The sequence below is a fragment of the Chelonoidis abingdonii genome, chromosome 22 (genome assembly GCF_003597395.2).
Source record: "Chelonoidis abingdonii isolate Lonesome George chromosome 22, CheloAbing_2.0, whole genome shotgun sequence".
NCBI lineage: Eukaryota > Metazoa > Chordata > Testudines > Testudinidae > Chelonoidis > Chelonoidis abingdonii.
In genome coordinates this window covers 18,616,746-18,630,201 of record NC_133790.1, presented here as the reverse complement: position 1 = coordinate 18,630,201, position 13,456 = coordinate 18,616,746, and the positions used below count along the sequence as shown (strand labels likewise).

Sequence of the window (13,456 nt, the reverse complement as noted above, 5' to 3'; positions counted from 1 at the left end):
CTTTCTTGGGTGCTGCTGGTGGATTCTGCCCACATGTCGAGGGTTTAGCTGATCGCCCATATTGGGTCGGGAACGATTTCTTCCAGGGCGGATTGCAGAGGCCTGGAGGTTTTTCGCACTTCCTCTGCAGCATGGGGCATGATCGTCTTGCTGGTGGATTCTCCCTGCAGCTTGAGTCTTTCAAATCTCAATTTTAGGATTTCAATAACTCAGTCATGGGTTCGGGGTTGTTATAAATGTGTATGGGTAGGGTTTTGTGGCCTGCCTTGTGCAGGAGGTCAGACTAGATGATCATATTGGTCCCTTCTGACCTATGAGTCTATGAGTCTATGTAGTTTGCCCACCCCTGGCCTGGAGGTAGGCCGGGTGGGAGACGGCCTGCAGGCCCCGTGTTTGAGACCCCTGCTGTAGAATGACTGATGCAAATGATCCCTTTGAGTCTTTGGTGCCTCTTTTGTGAATAAAGTGAGCAGGATTTGAACTTTAGAGAGGAGATTTCTATTAAATAATATATTTTTAATAAAACACTGTTTATGGCTCTTGTATAGCATTTTACTGCTTGGGCATTCTTCCTAATCAGTATAAAGCTGAGAGTATGCCTTTCTTCTTAAAGAAAACCATTTTATGGTGATCTGTTCCTTAAAAACCAAATTAAAAAAAACCAAAACCTCAAAATGTTTGAGCTAAAAAAGAAATTAACAGAAAATATTTAGCTTTAAAAATGAGGTGTCTGTTTTAAATAAAGATTTCTGCTCATTAAGACTTGAATTTGGAATACTTTCCTCTGCAAAGGTTCATGGCATCACAAACACCAAAAACAGCGTTGCAGGGAGCTGCATCCCAAAGACAGCTTTAGGTTTTTGTTACGTGCTTTTGCAGGAGAAACATAACTTTGAAATCGTGTTTTGGCATGATTATGAGGAAATTATTTTAAAATGTTTTGTCACTGAATCTACATGTATTAAGGATCTTAAGTTTTCATGTGTATTTAAAAAGCACTTTGGGTTACCATTTAAAGGGAGGACACAGTCAATACAAATAATATTCCTCTTCTTTCTTTGCTTAACTGGTCTAGAATTGTCTGAAATTCAGCTGTCACACTGTGAATAAACTTTTTTTTTAATTGGCAGACATAATCTGGGTACAGATGAAATCTTTTTGATGTTAAATTTGGTTTTGAAGTACTAGATTTTGTTGGGTTTTTTTGTTTTTTTTGTTTGTTTTTTTTTAGAATAATTGTCGGCACTTTTAAAAACAAATTATCAGTGTTTCAGCTAGCTTTGGCTAGTTATTGATTGTCCAGTTCTTTATTTTTAATCTCCCTTCTGGGCAGCCCCTCTCCACAGCTTTTGTAGAAATGATGCTTGATGTACAGTTGAGACTTGATCTGGCATATGCGGTTGACGGGCTTATTGAGTGATATTTTGTGTAATGTTCAGTTAAGGTTGTTGTGGAGGGTACAGTGCTAGAAGTAGCCCAGCCTGCTATATTTGTCCTAGAACATTGTTAAAGAAATAAGCAGTCACCTGGTTATGAAACAAGTCAAAGACAGCTTGTTATCTTGGGTTTTTCCTCTACAGATGTGTGTGTCAGATATTTTTGTTTATATTGCTTGTTTTACATGACTTATAACAAGACATTAGTTTAAAAAAAAAAAACCTTTCAGGATAAGATGGTTTCGTGTTCTATCAGTGACATGGATAAATTTATTTCAATGTAATTTCTATACTATATTGTTTCAATTTCAACATATGAAACACAAAAGAACACTGGTCTGAGACTTCATGTGCCCTTGTAAAATACATTTATTGATGTATCATAAACTGAATCTTCTTTTTAAATACTGGTCACAATGGATAGCCTTTTGGGGATTGAAAGGTATAGCACAGACATTCAAAGTGAGCATTACCGTCATTCATGTTAAAGTGTAAGTGATGAACAACCCATTGCATGCAATCTTTTAATTCCTCTTCATGAGTCAGATCCTTACCCATGCACTGACCTCTTGATGCTGCAAATAAGGGTTATAGCTGTATAAAGTAGCCAGGATTTGGCCAGCACAGGATTTGTGAAAGATTTTCAAGCCCTGACTCAAGAGTGTATGTGGGCCAGGGTGAAGCCACAGTATGAAGTGTTGCAGAGATTCCAGGCAGCACTACAGCTCATAGGACACCCTGTGCATGCTGATGTTAGTTATACAAACTTTCAGGGCTGACTAAATTATGCCAGGGTCACTTGAGAAGACTGGATGGATGTAAAGTGGCTTAAAGTCACCTTCTCCACCCCACATCCTGTCTTGTGAGTTCTGTTCTGTCTTTGAGGACAACACAGAATCTCTCCTCATAGGTATAATGCTGTTTTCCTTTCCCTGTAGAGTGTTGTTCTTTTCCTAAAGATGCTAATACTGGAGAGCTCATTTTTAACCTCTAGAATGGCTTCGATTAAAGGGATTGGACTGACTGGGTGCTAGGTGAGGGAAGTTAAACTGTACGCTGAGTAAAAACTCACTTCCAGCTATTCTGAATCTCTCTTTCCCCAGTATCCTGAGTAGTTTTATCATGCTGAAATCCTTGTTTGCAGTTTAAAATGTTATATTTTGATAAACTCTAAAAATATCAAGTTGATTTTTCTTCTGGGTTTCTCAGAAAGTAATTGAAAAACATTTTTAAAACTAGGACTACAGTGTCTAGCTGATAAAACACTATTACTCCTTTGCAAAAGAATATTATGATTTTGATGATTTCTGGCACATAAACCTAAATCTAGACATGTGAATGGACTTGAAGGCCTATACAGACAACAGTGTATCTTAAACATGGACCATTCAAAAGACTGAGATCTATAGCACACAGTCCCTTCAAGTGTATCTGTTCTGATGTCTGAAATCCCTTGATGTTCTGTCTTCTCGTTGCAGGACAATCCTCCATATGATAAGGGAGCCTTCAGAATCGAAATCAACTTTCCAGCAGAGTATCCATTCAAACCTCCTAAGATTACATTTAAAACAAAGATCTATCACCCTAATATCGATGAAAAGGGGCAGGTTTGTCTGCCAGTAATTAGTGCTGAAAACTGGAAGCCAGCAACCAAAACTGACCAAGGTAAGACACTGTGTATAGTGAACTTAATCTCAAGTAACTGTGTTGGTTAAAGCCAACGGATGCTTTGTATTATTGTTTGGTAGCTGATCTCCCAAGATATCTGTTGTCTGTAGGTTTATGCAATGGATTACTTCCTCTGGGAATGTAGTGAATCAGTGGTAGTTGATCTTTAGTTATACGTTAGGATAATGCAGTGACTTGGCATGTGTTGCTGTGGAGCTATGTCATTGATGATCAGAGCATTAGGTCTGAAATACCTAGAAACCATAGAACTACAGATTCAAATCCTAACAAAGATGGCTCCTCTCATAGTTCTTAAAAGATGATAAATTGAGTACTATGAGACTTACAGTGTGGAGGTCTCTTGGATAAGACCTTAAACATTTTAGGGTATGGTTTGGTTTGAGGGACTTTTCTGTTTCTGTTTGTTGTCAGGCTGAGAACTTGTCTTTGTTTGATGCTGGCAGAGCTAATTGGTTTATATATTGGTATTGAACACTGTTGGGTGATTATTGTAAGTATAATTATTGTTAGGGAGCTCCTTTTTTATATGGGCTTTTTTTAGTGTTATAAACCCAAATTAATAATAGAGATTCTATCTTTCATCAGAGCTTTAGTGACCACAAAGAGCTTTTTTAATATAGAGGCAGAGTCTGTGCAGGTATCCTTGACCAAAAATTTCCCTTCTCCCAGCCCCCATCTGTCAGTTTCTCGCCGTGAACTATGTGTTGACAGAACCAAATACTGTAGATACATATGGATGTCCATGAAAACCCTACATCTCTGACTTCCCCTTTTCACTTCTGTGTACTCATAACTTCCTAATACTATGCTTGATCTCGGCCCAGAGAAGGATTTAGGAAAATAACTGAGGTATTTTTGCCCACCAGTAACTTAAATAGCAAATAAAAGCCACCAAATCTATTATGTGGTGAGTCCTCCAGGAGGAATAGCCCTTTAGCCAAACTTGGGGAAAAATTTAAGTTAGAACTGTGCATCTGCTAAAAACTTAAGGTGGCACTTCAGCAGTCTGCTGCCTGGTACAGAAGAGTAAAAGGAGAACTATCCAGTCTCTCTACCTGGTCTTACACCTGGACTTTGCTCAGCAGTTTCAACTGATACTAATAATTTAAAAGAGGATTTTGCTATTTTCAGATCAGGGGAAAAAATAAAAATGGCTTAAAAGCAGGAATGTGAAAAAACATTTCCGATCCCACCATTTTTGCTACATTTTGCAAGTTTAAGCTGTGTTTAAAAGAATTCAGTTTCTCTCTTGCAGTGGCAAAAAGTCTTCACAATGTGAACTCACTGCTTGTTACCCCAGCCTTGCATAAAACTGTCTGCAACCAAATATTGGCAGTCTGGCTGAGGTGCACGTTCCTCTTATCATAGAATCGTAAGACTGAAAGGGACCTCGAGGTTATCTAGTCCAGACCCCTGCACTGTTACTCATCCCCGTTCTGTGCTGTGAGATGTGACTTTCAAAGTCTGCATGAACCAAAGGAAAAAAAGCAGCATCACTCAGTGCAATATCAGGATAGCTTTAAACACACAGATGTCAGGAAAGGGGAAAGTTAGGGGTCTCAGCTCATCCCACCATTCATATACTAAGTGCACCTCTTAAGGCTATACTACATATTAAGGTTACAGCCACTTAATATTAAAAAAGATACATGTGTAGTGTGATGGAATTACTGTTAAGACTCATCTTAATACTATTTTAGGGCCTGACTTGTGTGTGTTTAAATATTTTTTAAATTTAATTATGTAATGTGTGTGAAAGAGGAGCTGTGGCATACTGTAGTGTTGATATATGGCTTGGTATGCAAGCATTAATATGGCAACAGCTCTCAGATGCAGCAGTCTCTTAAGTCAACTGTGAAACCAGCCAATATCAACACTACATTTCCCCTACTTTATTTAAACAACTCTTGTTTAAGGTAAGCACATGTAAGCCAGCCCCTACCTTAGCAGTGGAGGAATAGGTTCTCCTACTGGGATCCAAGTTTTGGTCTCAAGCTATGTTCCTTGCTCCCAGGTTGGCGAGGGATGGAGAGTGATGTGAATGCAATGTGTTACACCCTCTGGCAGAAGCACCGCATGTAGTATTCTAGTAACTACTTTGGTGAACTCTGAAATGACGTGATGGATGGCAGAGTGATGAACAGAGTCCAAATCCTCATCTGCTGAGACACTGTTGTGGAGTTGAGGGAATAGGGGAGCATGGGGAAATATGAGTGCATTTAAAGTTGGGAGGTATGAAGAAGGAAGGTGATGTACTTGCAGGAGAACAGTAATTTGTAGCTTGATTTGAGGAGGTTCCAAACTCTCGAAAACATGTCCAAACACAGTTATCCTCCCACAAGATTATAATATGGTTCATCCTTATAGCATTGATGAGACTGAACTGTGTTTTAACCATGCCCCTTGAATTTTGCTACAACCTTTGCAACATGTTACAAGAGTCTGTAGCACATTTCAGGATGCTGTGTTGTAACCACAATAGGTTGTATTGTAAAGATTGTTGTACAGTGTAGTTGGGACTATAGTGTCAACATATTTAACATGAGAGTGATATGTCTTGTACATTAGGAACCTCTTTCAGTACTTTAAATTATAGATAAAATATAACTTATCAAGACCACTTTTGTCACACTCTGTTTATAATACATATTCATGATAGTCTTTCATGCACCATCATTAAGGTTATGATTTGGTCACGCAAGTCAGGCACACCTCCATGACTTCAGCCCGCAGCAGCTGAGAGCTGCAGGGTACCCCCACCTCCCGTGGTGGCTGGGAGCTGTGGGGGACCCAGAATGGTGGGGGTCCCCCGCAGCTCGCCAGCTACTGCGGGTGCGAGGATCCCCCGCAGGTGGTAGAGAATCCACTTCCACTCACCAGCTGCTGCGGGTGGCGGGCGAATCCCCTGGAGCTCCCCAGTCCTCATGGGTGCTGGGGACCCCTGGAGCTCCTCAGTCTGGGGGGAATCCCACAGAGCTCCCTGCACGGTGGGGAATTTCCTGCAGCTCCCCAGCTGCCACAGGCGGGGGGTCCCTCCCAGCCACTGGGTGGGGGAAGGGCCGCAGCTCCCAGCCACGACAGGGCAGAATATTCAGCCCTCCTCTCTCTCCGTTTTGTCATGGACATTTTTAGTAAAAGTCATTGACAGGTCACAGCTTCTGTGAATTTTTGTTAATTGCCTGTGGCAAAATCATAGCTTTAACCATCATCCAGCCAATGTCCATTCGTAGAAATAATTACAGGGCAGGAATCCTCATTTAACCAGTGTTATTTCTATAACAGACCTGTTTAAAATTGGTGGCTGGGACTTGACTATAAATACAGGAATGTAGTGGTCAGTTTACTGTGTGTGTTCTCTCTCTAGGTTTATTCTCCACTATTTGACAGTGCAGCATAGCTCATTTTGACGTTCAGCACTACTGAGGTGCTTGTCTGGGTAGGAAACAATGAGGAAGTTGTGGTCCCTACCCCAAGAAACTTGCAATTGACACTTTATCCATCTTATTTCAGAGCAGGTGTTTAAAAAAAACAAATCTTAATCTGCCTTTGTCCCTATATATTATATTCCATAGGATGTATCTGATATCCAAGAATATGCTGCCTGAAATTGTCAGATCACCTGCCTCTTGATCATCACCCTCATGTGTAATGTGTCTTGGTTCCATTTACCAAAGCTCCTGCTCGCTTTTGACACTATATAAAAGTGAACTAGAGCTAATCTATAAAACTTTGTAAAACTAGTGATTGTTTTAATCCTATTACACTTATTTCCCATGGTTTCCTTTTTCAGTGTTTTTTTTCCTCCTTCCAGGAAGTCTTGAGTAGTTTTTTGGTTGGTGGTGTGTGTGTGTTTGTTTAACTTGCAGTTCAGGATAGTTGTTGCAAGATTCTGATAATCCCATAGCAAAAAGTAACAGTTGTCTTATCTGCAGTGAGCTTTTAGCTAGAGTCTTCTGACATCCAGGGCATTTCAGAATTTTGCTACTAGAAAACTACTTCCTGTTTATTAAATATAGAGTAATTTTCATTTGCGGACCCTTAAAAAAATTTGAATGGAGGTGCAGACCTGGTTGGAAATCTTATACATAGTTTGCGGACCCTCAGGGGTCCACGGACCACAGGCTGGAAACCACTGATGCAGTGAGAAGCAAGATTAGTGTTCTACAGTACTTACTATAGTAGAGACTTCCCTCTGTTTATATAGGTACTATATTTATCAAGCAACTGTGGTGTTGAGGGAAGGAAGCTTCCTTTAAATGATTTTTATAACCAAACGTTCCAGAGAGCTGCTTTCCATTCCATCTGACAGCTGGTTATCAATGTGGAAAATATTCAGTTAATAAAGTTTTGACATAGTTGCCTGAAAAGCATGGGAGCAATGTTGTATATTGTTTGAGACTCCTAAATCTGACTGGATTGGGGTATTATGAATGAATGTCAGTGAACTCCTCTGTTTTTTTCCATACACCTATTTTCTGTAGATCTAAGATATTTATTGCAGATAACCTACCTTCCATTTGTGCATCTCCTCTTAATGATGGCACACAGCGTAGTGCAGGATGAGCATTTGTGATTGCTGCAGCCTGTCAGTTTAGCTAATTAGTTCCTCATGGCCAAAGGAACATAAAAAAAAAAAAAAAAAAAGTAGCTTTAGATTTCACAGCAGTATGCCAAGTCCATCATTTGAGTGCCATGGCTAGTTCAGTTTAATGTGGTTAGTTAAGACTGACATTTCTCATGAAGAGCATTGACTGACTATTTTAGAGCATGGTCATGAATATTGGGGTTAGAATCACCCTGAAGTATTACCAGTTTGTTCATCGAGTATATCTTCACCAGCAGGTATGTTTGGCAGTTCATGTTGGAGTAATGATAGAAATTGTTTCAGGAAGTGAGAGAATATCCAATTTATTGTATTCGTTTTAGACCAGGTTGTTTGTAACAACTGTAGTTTCTTCCATATGTAACTAGATAAAATACATTTCATCAATTGCACCAGTTACTTAGCCAGAAAATCTGGAATGCAGTTTGAGCTGTATGGGATTTGTCTATTAGTTTTCTAGTGTCAACTTCCAGTTTTTCCTTCTTGAGATGAACTACGAATTCAGAATCACTACCAAACTAAAATTGTGAACTGTGTGCAGTTGCTTTGTACTTGTTTATATAATGTATTGGTCTCTCTTTTGGAAAGCATACAGATTTATAGGATCATACTTTAACACATTTAAACTCTTATTTTTAGTGCATCACTTACATTTTGGCTATTTAAAAATTAAATGTTCATGTCACTGACAATACTTCTACTTCTTTTGACAGTAATCCAGTCCCTCATAGCACTGGTGAATGACCCACAGCCCGAGCACCCCCTTCGGGCTGACCTAGCTGAAGAATACTCTAAGGACCGTAAAAAATTCTGTAAGAACGCTGAAGAGTTTACAAAGAAATATGGTGAAAAGCGACCAGTGGACTAAAATCTGACATGATTGATGTCAGCAACGTGTGTTAGAAGATCTGGAGCAGTGCATTTCAGACACACCACAAAGCAGGACTCTATGGAAAATTGACAAGTGCCACCTTTTGGTGTTTACTGGTGGCTGTTACTAACTTTCTACAGTTTTCTTAATCAAAAGTGGTCTAGGTAACCTGTAAAGAAAGGATTAAACATTTAAGATGTTCTAGTTCTGCTTTCTTTGTTTAAAAATCACTGCTTCAGTATACTTTAAAGGATGCTGTTTCTTTTTCTTGTCAGAATTTATCAAAAATATCTTAGACTTATATTCTGCCCTTAAAATTCAAAAGGTTGTGGCTGTTATTTCTTCTTTTCCCTTGCAGTTCCCACTATCGTGCGTTCATTTAATTTTTCATTTAATTTTCTTCCCCCAAACTGATGTCTTAGAAAAATATATTCCTGTCCTGACAAAAAATGGTTGAATGTTTGGCAGTTCTGTTTACTTTTCTCTTTAAATGTTGCACTGTGCTTTGTGGAACTTAGGTTGCAAGTTCCCCTTAACTTCAGTTTGTAACATCATAAACAAAAACAAACCCCCACAAAAACAATCAGAAACAAAGCCTAGGTCTTATGTAAATTTGGCTGATGTTACCACAATAATGTTTATTAAATGGGGAAACCCAAATTTTGTGTGCGTGATTGAATTAAAATATGACTTGTGCTGGTTTCAGAAAACTGAAAACAAAATTGTGTAGCCAATGAATAGTGGAATGTGATTATGAAGTTTTCACTTTAATTCTTAATATCTATGCAGACTAGCTAGGAAAAACTTGCACAGAACAGCATTGCAACCACTTTAGAAGAGTTTCAGAAATTGGGGACCAGTAGGTACCAAAGTAACAAACTGTGTTTGAATTAAAAATTGATACTTTTTGGAAATGTTAATTTTCAAATTAAAAGTTAAATCTGACACCACGGCGAGTCATTTGAGTACATCTTTCCATCAAAATGTATTATGAAACCATCTGTATTTTTTGAGATGGGGCCCCCCTGACCCCCATTACTGTACGATTTTTTTGAAAATGGTCTGAGAATAGCATTAAGCAATAAACTAATAAATAGAACACATTTCACTAGTACTGTTCAGAAATATCTGTAAGATAATATACGACACTTGCGTTAGATGATACTTGAAATACTCATTGAAACACTCCCTCCTACCCTATTTTTACTTGACTAAGTTATTTTCCCTTCAGTCCAAGGCATTGCCTGCTCAGAGAAAAGGACTGTTCACGACTCAATACCCTTAATAATCTAAATGTTTTTCATAATTTTTAACTGCCTGTTTTTCCCCCCCTAAATCTAAAGTGAGGTCATAGCCACACAAACAGCCTTTTCTTCCCAACCATTAGCATTTTGATATCTTATTGAACAAGCAGGGTTATTTCCAGAAATTAGAAGTGCATAGCATTTTGATGTGCAGGAAGCTGTATTAGTAAATTCTTCACGCCCAGATGGTTATTTGTACTCCTACAATCAGCATTAGTACAGCATCTGTCTTTGCAATGTTTCAGGACTTACATGTGTCTAGGGAGCAGTAGAGAAACCCTTTTGGTTTTAATGTCTTGTATGTTTCCTGTCTTTTCTGCTCAGCCCTTTTTATCTAGATCCAGCTTTGATTTAGAATTTAGCATAAAGAATGACAGCCCAGTACCTCTGTTGAAAAGTAAAACATTTTATAAGTGAGGGAGCTTAAGAACTTGGATGTTTAAGTATTCTTAGATTCTTTAGCTGGTAAATAAAGTTAAACCGTGGTCACCTTATGTAAGGAAACTTGCATTTCCTAAGTGTTTTCAGTGAGAGCACTGTCTATTACCAAATTTTCACATCTTTGTGTCTTCATTTGCAGCAAGTGGGTACTGATTTTGTTTCATTCACGCTCACTGCTTCATAATAAAAAAAGCCAAATTATTCATCAAACTGAAGTGTGTGTAACTTCTGCATCAGCTACCTAAATGACGCACTGTTTCTCTCTCCTCTTGATCACGTCTGTTAGCATGGAAACTTGGCATTGCCCAAATTATCCTTTCATATTTATAAAAACTGTAGCACCTGTTTGTCACTCTTGTTTCTATAAAAAAAGTGAATATACTTTCTGATTGTAAACCTCTCAGGTTAAATGCTGCATATACATGTGAATTGGTGTGATTAGATACCACTGCAAGGGAACTGAAGAGGTTGGATAATTCCAGGAACTGCAGTTCAAATTCACATCAGCCTATAGCAAGTTCATGCCTGTTATCTAATTTTATGTCTAGGGATCAGGTGGAAGAAAATATTTAATCTCAGTTCTCTTCTTGCTTTCTTTATAGTCCAGTACCCAAACCACAAGATTTGAAACACAAGTAGCAGCTTTTACTTATAGGTGAGACTCTTTGCAAAAGATACAGACCAAATAAGTGTGTGTATGGCTGGAGTGGGAGTAGACCAATGAAAAGTACTAAGCCAGTCCTGTGTTAACTCAGGAATTCAAGCTGTTCTATCTGGTTCCCTAAGCCATGCTCCATTCTAAACATGCAGTTCAAGACCCAAAACTACAGCATACTGGTGAAACTATACACCCAAGAGTATTGGTATAGGCTTTCTGCAATTCCCTTCTGCTACCCGTAATAAAAATGCTCTCAAAGGCTTTGTGGCATGGTTTATTTTTAGACAGACTGGATTTTGAAAATATCTGTATACAGGGAAAGCTTATAGTTGGTTTGTTGAATGTTCTTATGGCGAACTTCATATCTCGCAAGACTTTCTCAAACACTTTATCATTTCCTTATTTACATAAAAATAGTTCAGCTAAAAGTGCATGTACTTAAAATGAGTTCTTTACTCACACTTCCACTTTAAAGTGCTTTCAATTCATTTGAATGGTAAAATCCTGTTTTTGTCCTATTTATTTAGAAATATGGACATTTACAAAATTGTCTAATATTCACAGTACAGAACTGAATGGGTTAAGGCCACTCATGCTGATTTCACAGTGTTCAGTTAGTGTGAAGGAAGCAGAAAATGAGTACAATCAGTACAATACATGAAAAGAGAAGGGAGGTTTTGATGACTGTGTGATCAAAACAAATTCATAGTAAGTACTCAAGAATAAATCAAGGTTAAAAATTAGGTAATGTGTAAAAATCTGAGATAGAGTATTAGCTAATCCACTGCCTCCAGGCACATTACCATACATGAACAACAGCTAATGAAACACTAGGTGGCACTCACTTCTAACAGCACTTTTACAATCTCTTTCATTGCTGAGTGCAACTCTTACATCCCTTGTTCTTTTATTATACTTTATCACAGTCAGTAACCTGGAAACTTTACTGCTAAATGTAAAGGCTAGGGGTCATGTACAGTTTGACATATCAAGCACTTCAAAAAATTGGTTTCGTTTGTAATTTTGCCTCAGCAACATTGTACACCATGTACCTATTTCAATAGAAACTGTAAATCTGGAATTAATACTGTGGCATAATCTAAGTGTATAGAATTGCCTGAAAGTTGCTTGATAATAGCAATCTTAATATTTCATTAATGTTAGTTTTGTTTGGTTTTATCCCTTACACAAAGGAACTTCCCAGTTGGCTAGGAACTGGCGGCCAAATAAGTCCTGTTAGTCATGGAAAAAATCATGCCCTCTGTGCACATAGCCCTGGTATGACTGGGCTGTTGTAGACTTTGATTTTTCTACAGGTTATGCCTCAAACAATTAAGACTTTGTAAAAATAAAGGCCGTGTGCTAAAAGGAGGTTTGAGTTATGTAATGGGGGAAAAATACTGGTCAGGCTTGGATGAAGTGCATTTTGCCATCTCTTTATATAGCCAAGATGACTGAACAATACTGACACATTAAAATATGCTTTGGGAGACATGAAGCTCAGAAAAATCTCATAGATCAAGGAGGATTTTTCAGAAAGTATCAGAGGAATGAAAACTGACCTGTAGTGGAACTGTAGAAATTAGAAAACTTTGATGATCAGAATTTTTGTTCTGTTTTTTCCTTCTCATTGTCATTGCTCCCTCTAGACGTTAGAACATCTTTACGTTTACAGTAAGTGGCCAACACAGCACGTAGCTCATGAAAGGACAGAGTGTGGTGTATTGACAGGTGATGGTAGGATTTTTATAGGTAACAGTCATCATGAACTAGCTAATGGGGCAACAATTGCTGTTCTTGTAAAATCATCTAAAAAGCCTGTCTGGAAGTGCTGTCATTAAAAGTTTCTTTTGACTGCATAACGGCTACAGCCTACTTAAATAGTTTAACTCTGCATCCAGCTACTTGCATGGAGTATGACTGAAGACATCAGAAGGCTAATATCATAAGTTGATTACTTTTAGTGAAGAAAAAATGTCTGCAATGACCATTCCTTTTCTGTAGGCATGAGTAAAGATGCAATAGCTCAAGTAAAAAAATGAAAGGAAAATACAGTAATTTCTGAAGGGAATGCTCAAAGCTACTAGGCTTACAGAAATCAGCCTCCCTTGGCCAGGTGAGTCTTACTTACTAGGCTGTTTATCTTTTTGCAACTATTCCCTGCCGCCACACAAAAAATCTTTCAAAAAGTTGATGCATGATTGTCAGCCATGGGTGGATGTGTTATCTGCTATTGCAGCATCTGCAGGAACTGTTTGTTAGTCTGACAGTTGGGCCTTGGCTTTCAAGTTAAATTTTGGGGTGGACTGTGAATATGGTACACAAAGGAAATCCATCACTTTCAAATCAGCTGAGGTGTCTTACAAATCTGATGCCAGTGAGAGAGATACAGGCTGGGATATTGCTGCTAGGTGCATTGGAGAGTCCAGGTATTTCTAATTAGTTTATAGGTTG

The 13,456-nt window shown here is 38.4% G+C and overlaps 1 protein-coding gene across 1 annotated transcript in view; it reads left to right on the top strand.

The window, feature by feature from the left end:
• Positions 1-11,263, top strand: part of UBE2L3 (ubiquitin conjugating enzyme E2 L3) — a 30,200-nt gene extending 18,937 nt beyond the window's left edge. Inside the window, exons 3-4 of the mRNA XM_075060100.1 lie at positions 2,915-3,101; positions 8,442-11,263. Coding sequence (XP_074916201.1) covers positions 2,915-3,101; positions 8,442-8,596 — 342 coding nt within the window. The 3' untranslated portion in view covers positions 8,597-11,263. The remainder of the gene's footprint in view (positions 1-2,914; positions 3,102-8,441) is intronic.
• The last annotated feature ends 2,193 nt before the right edge of the window (positions 11,264-13,456 follow it).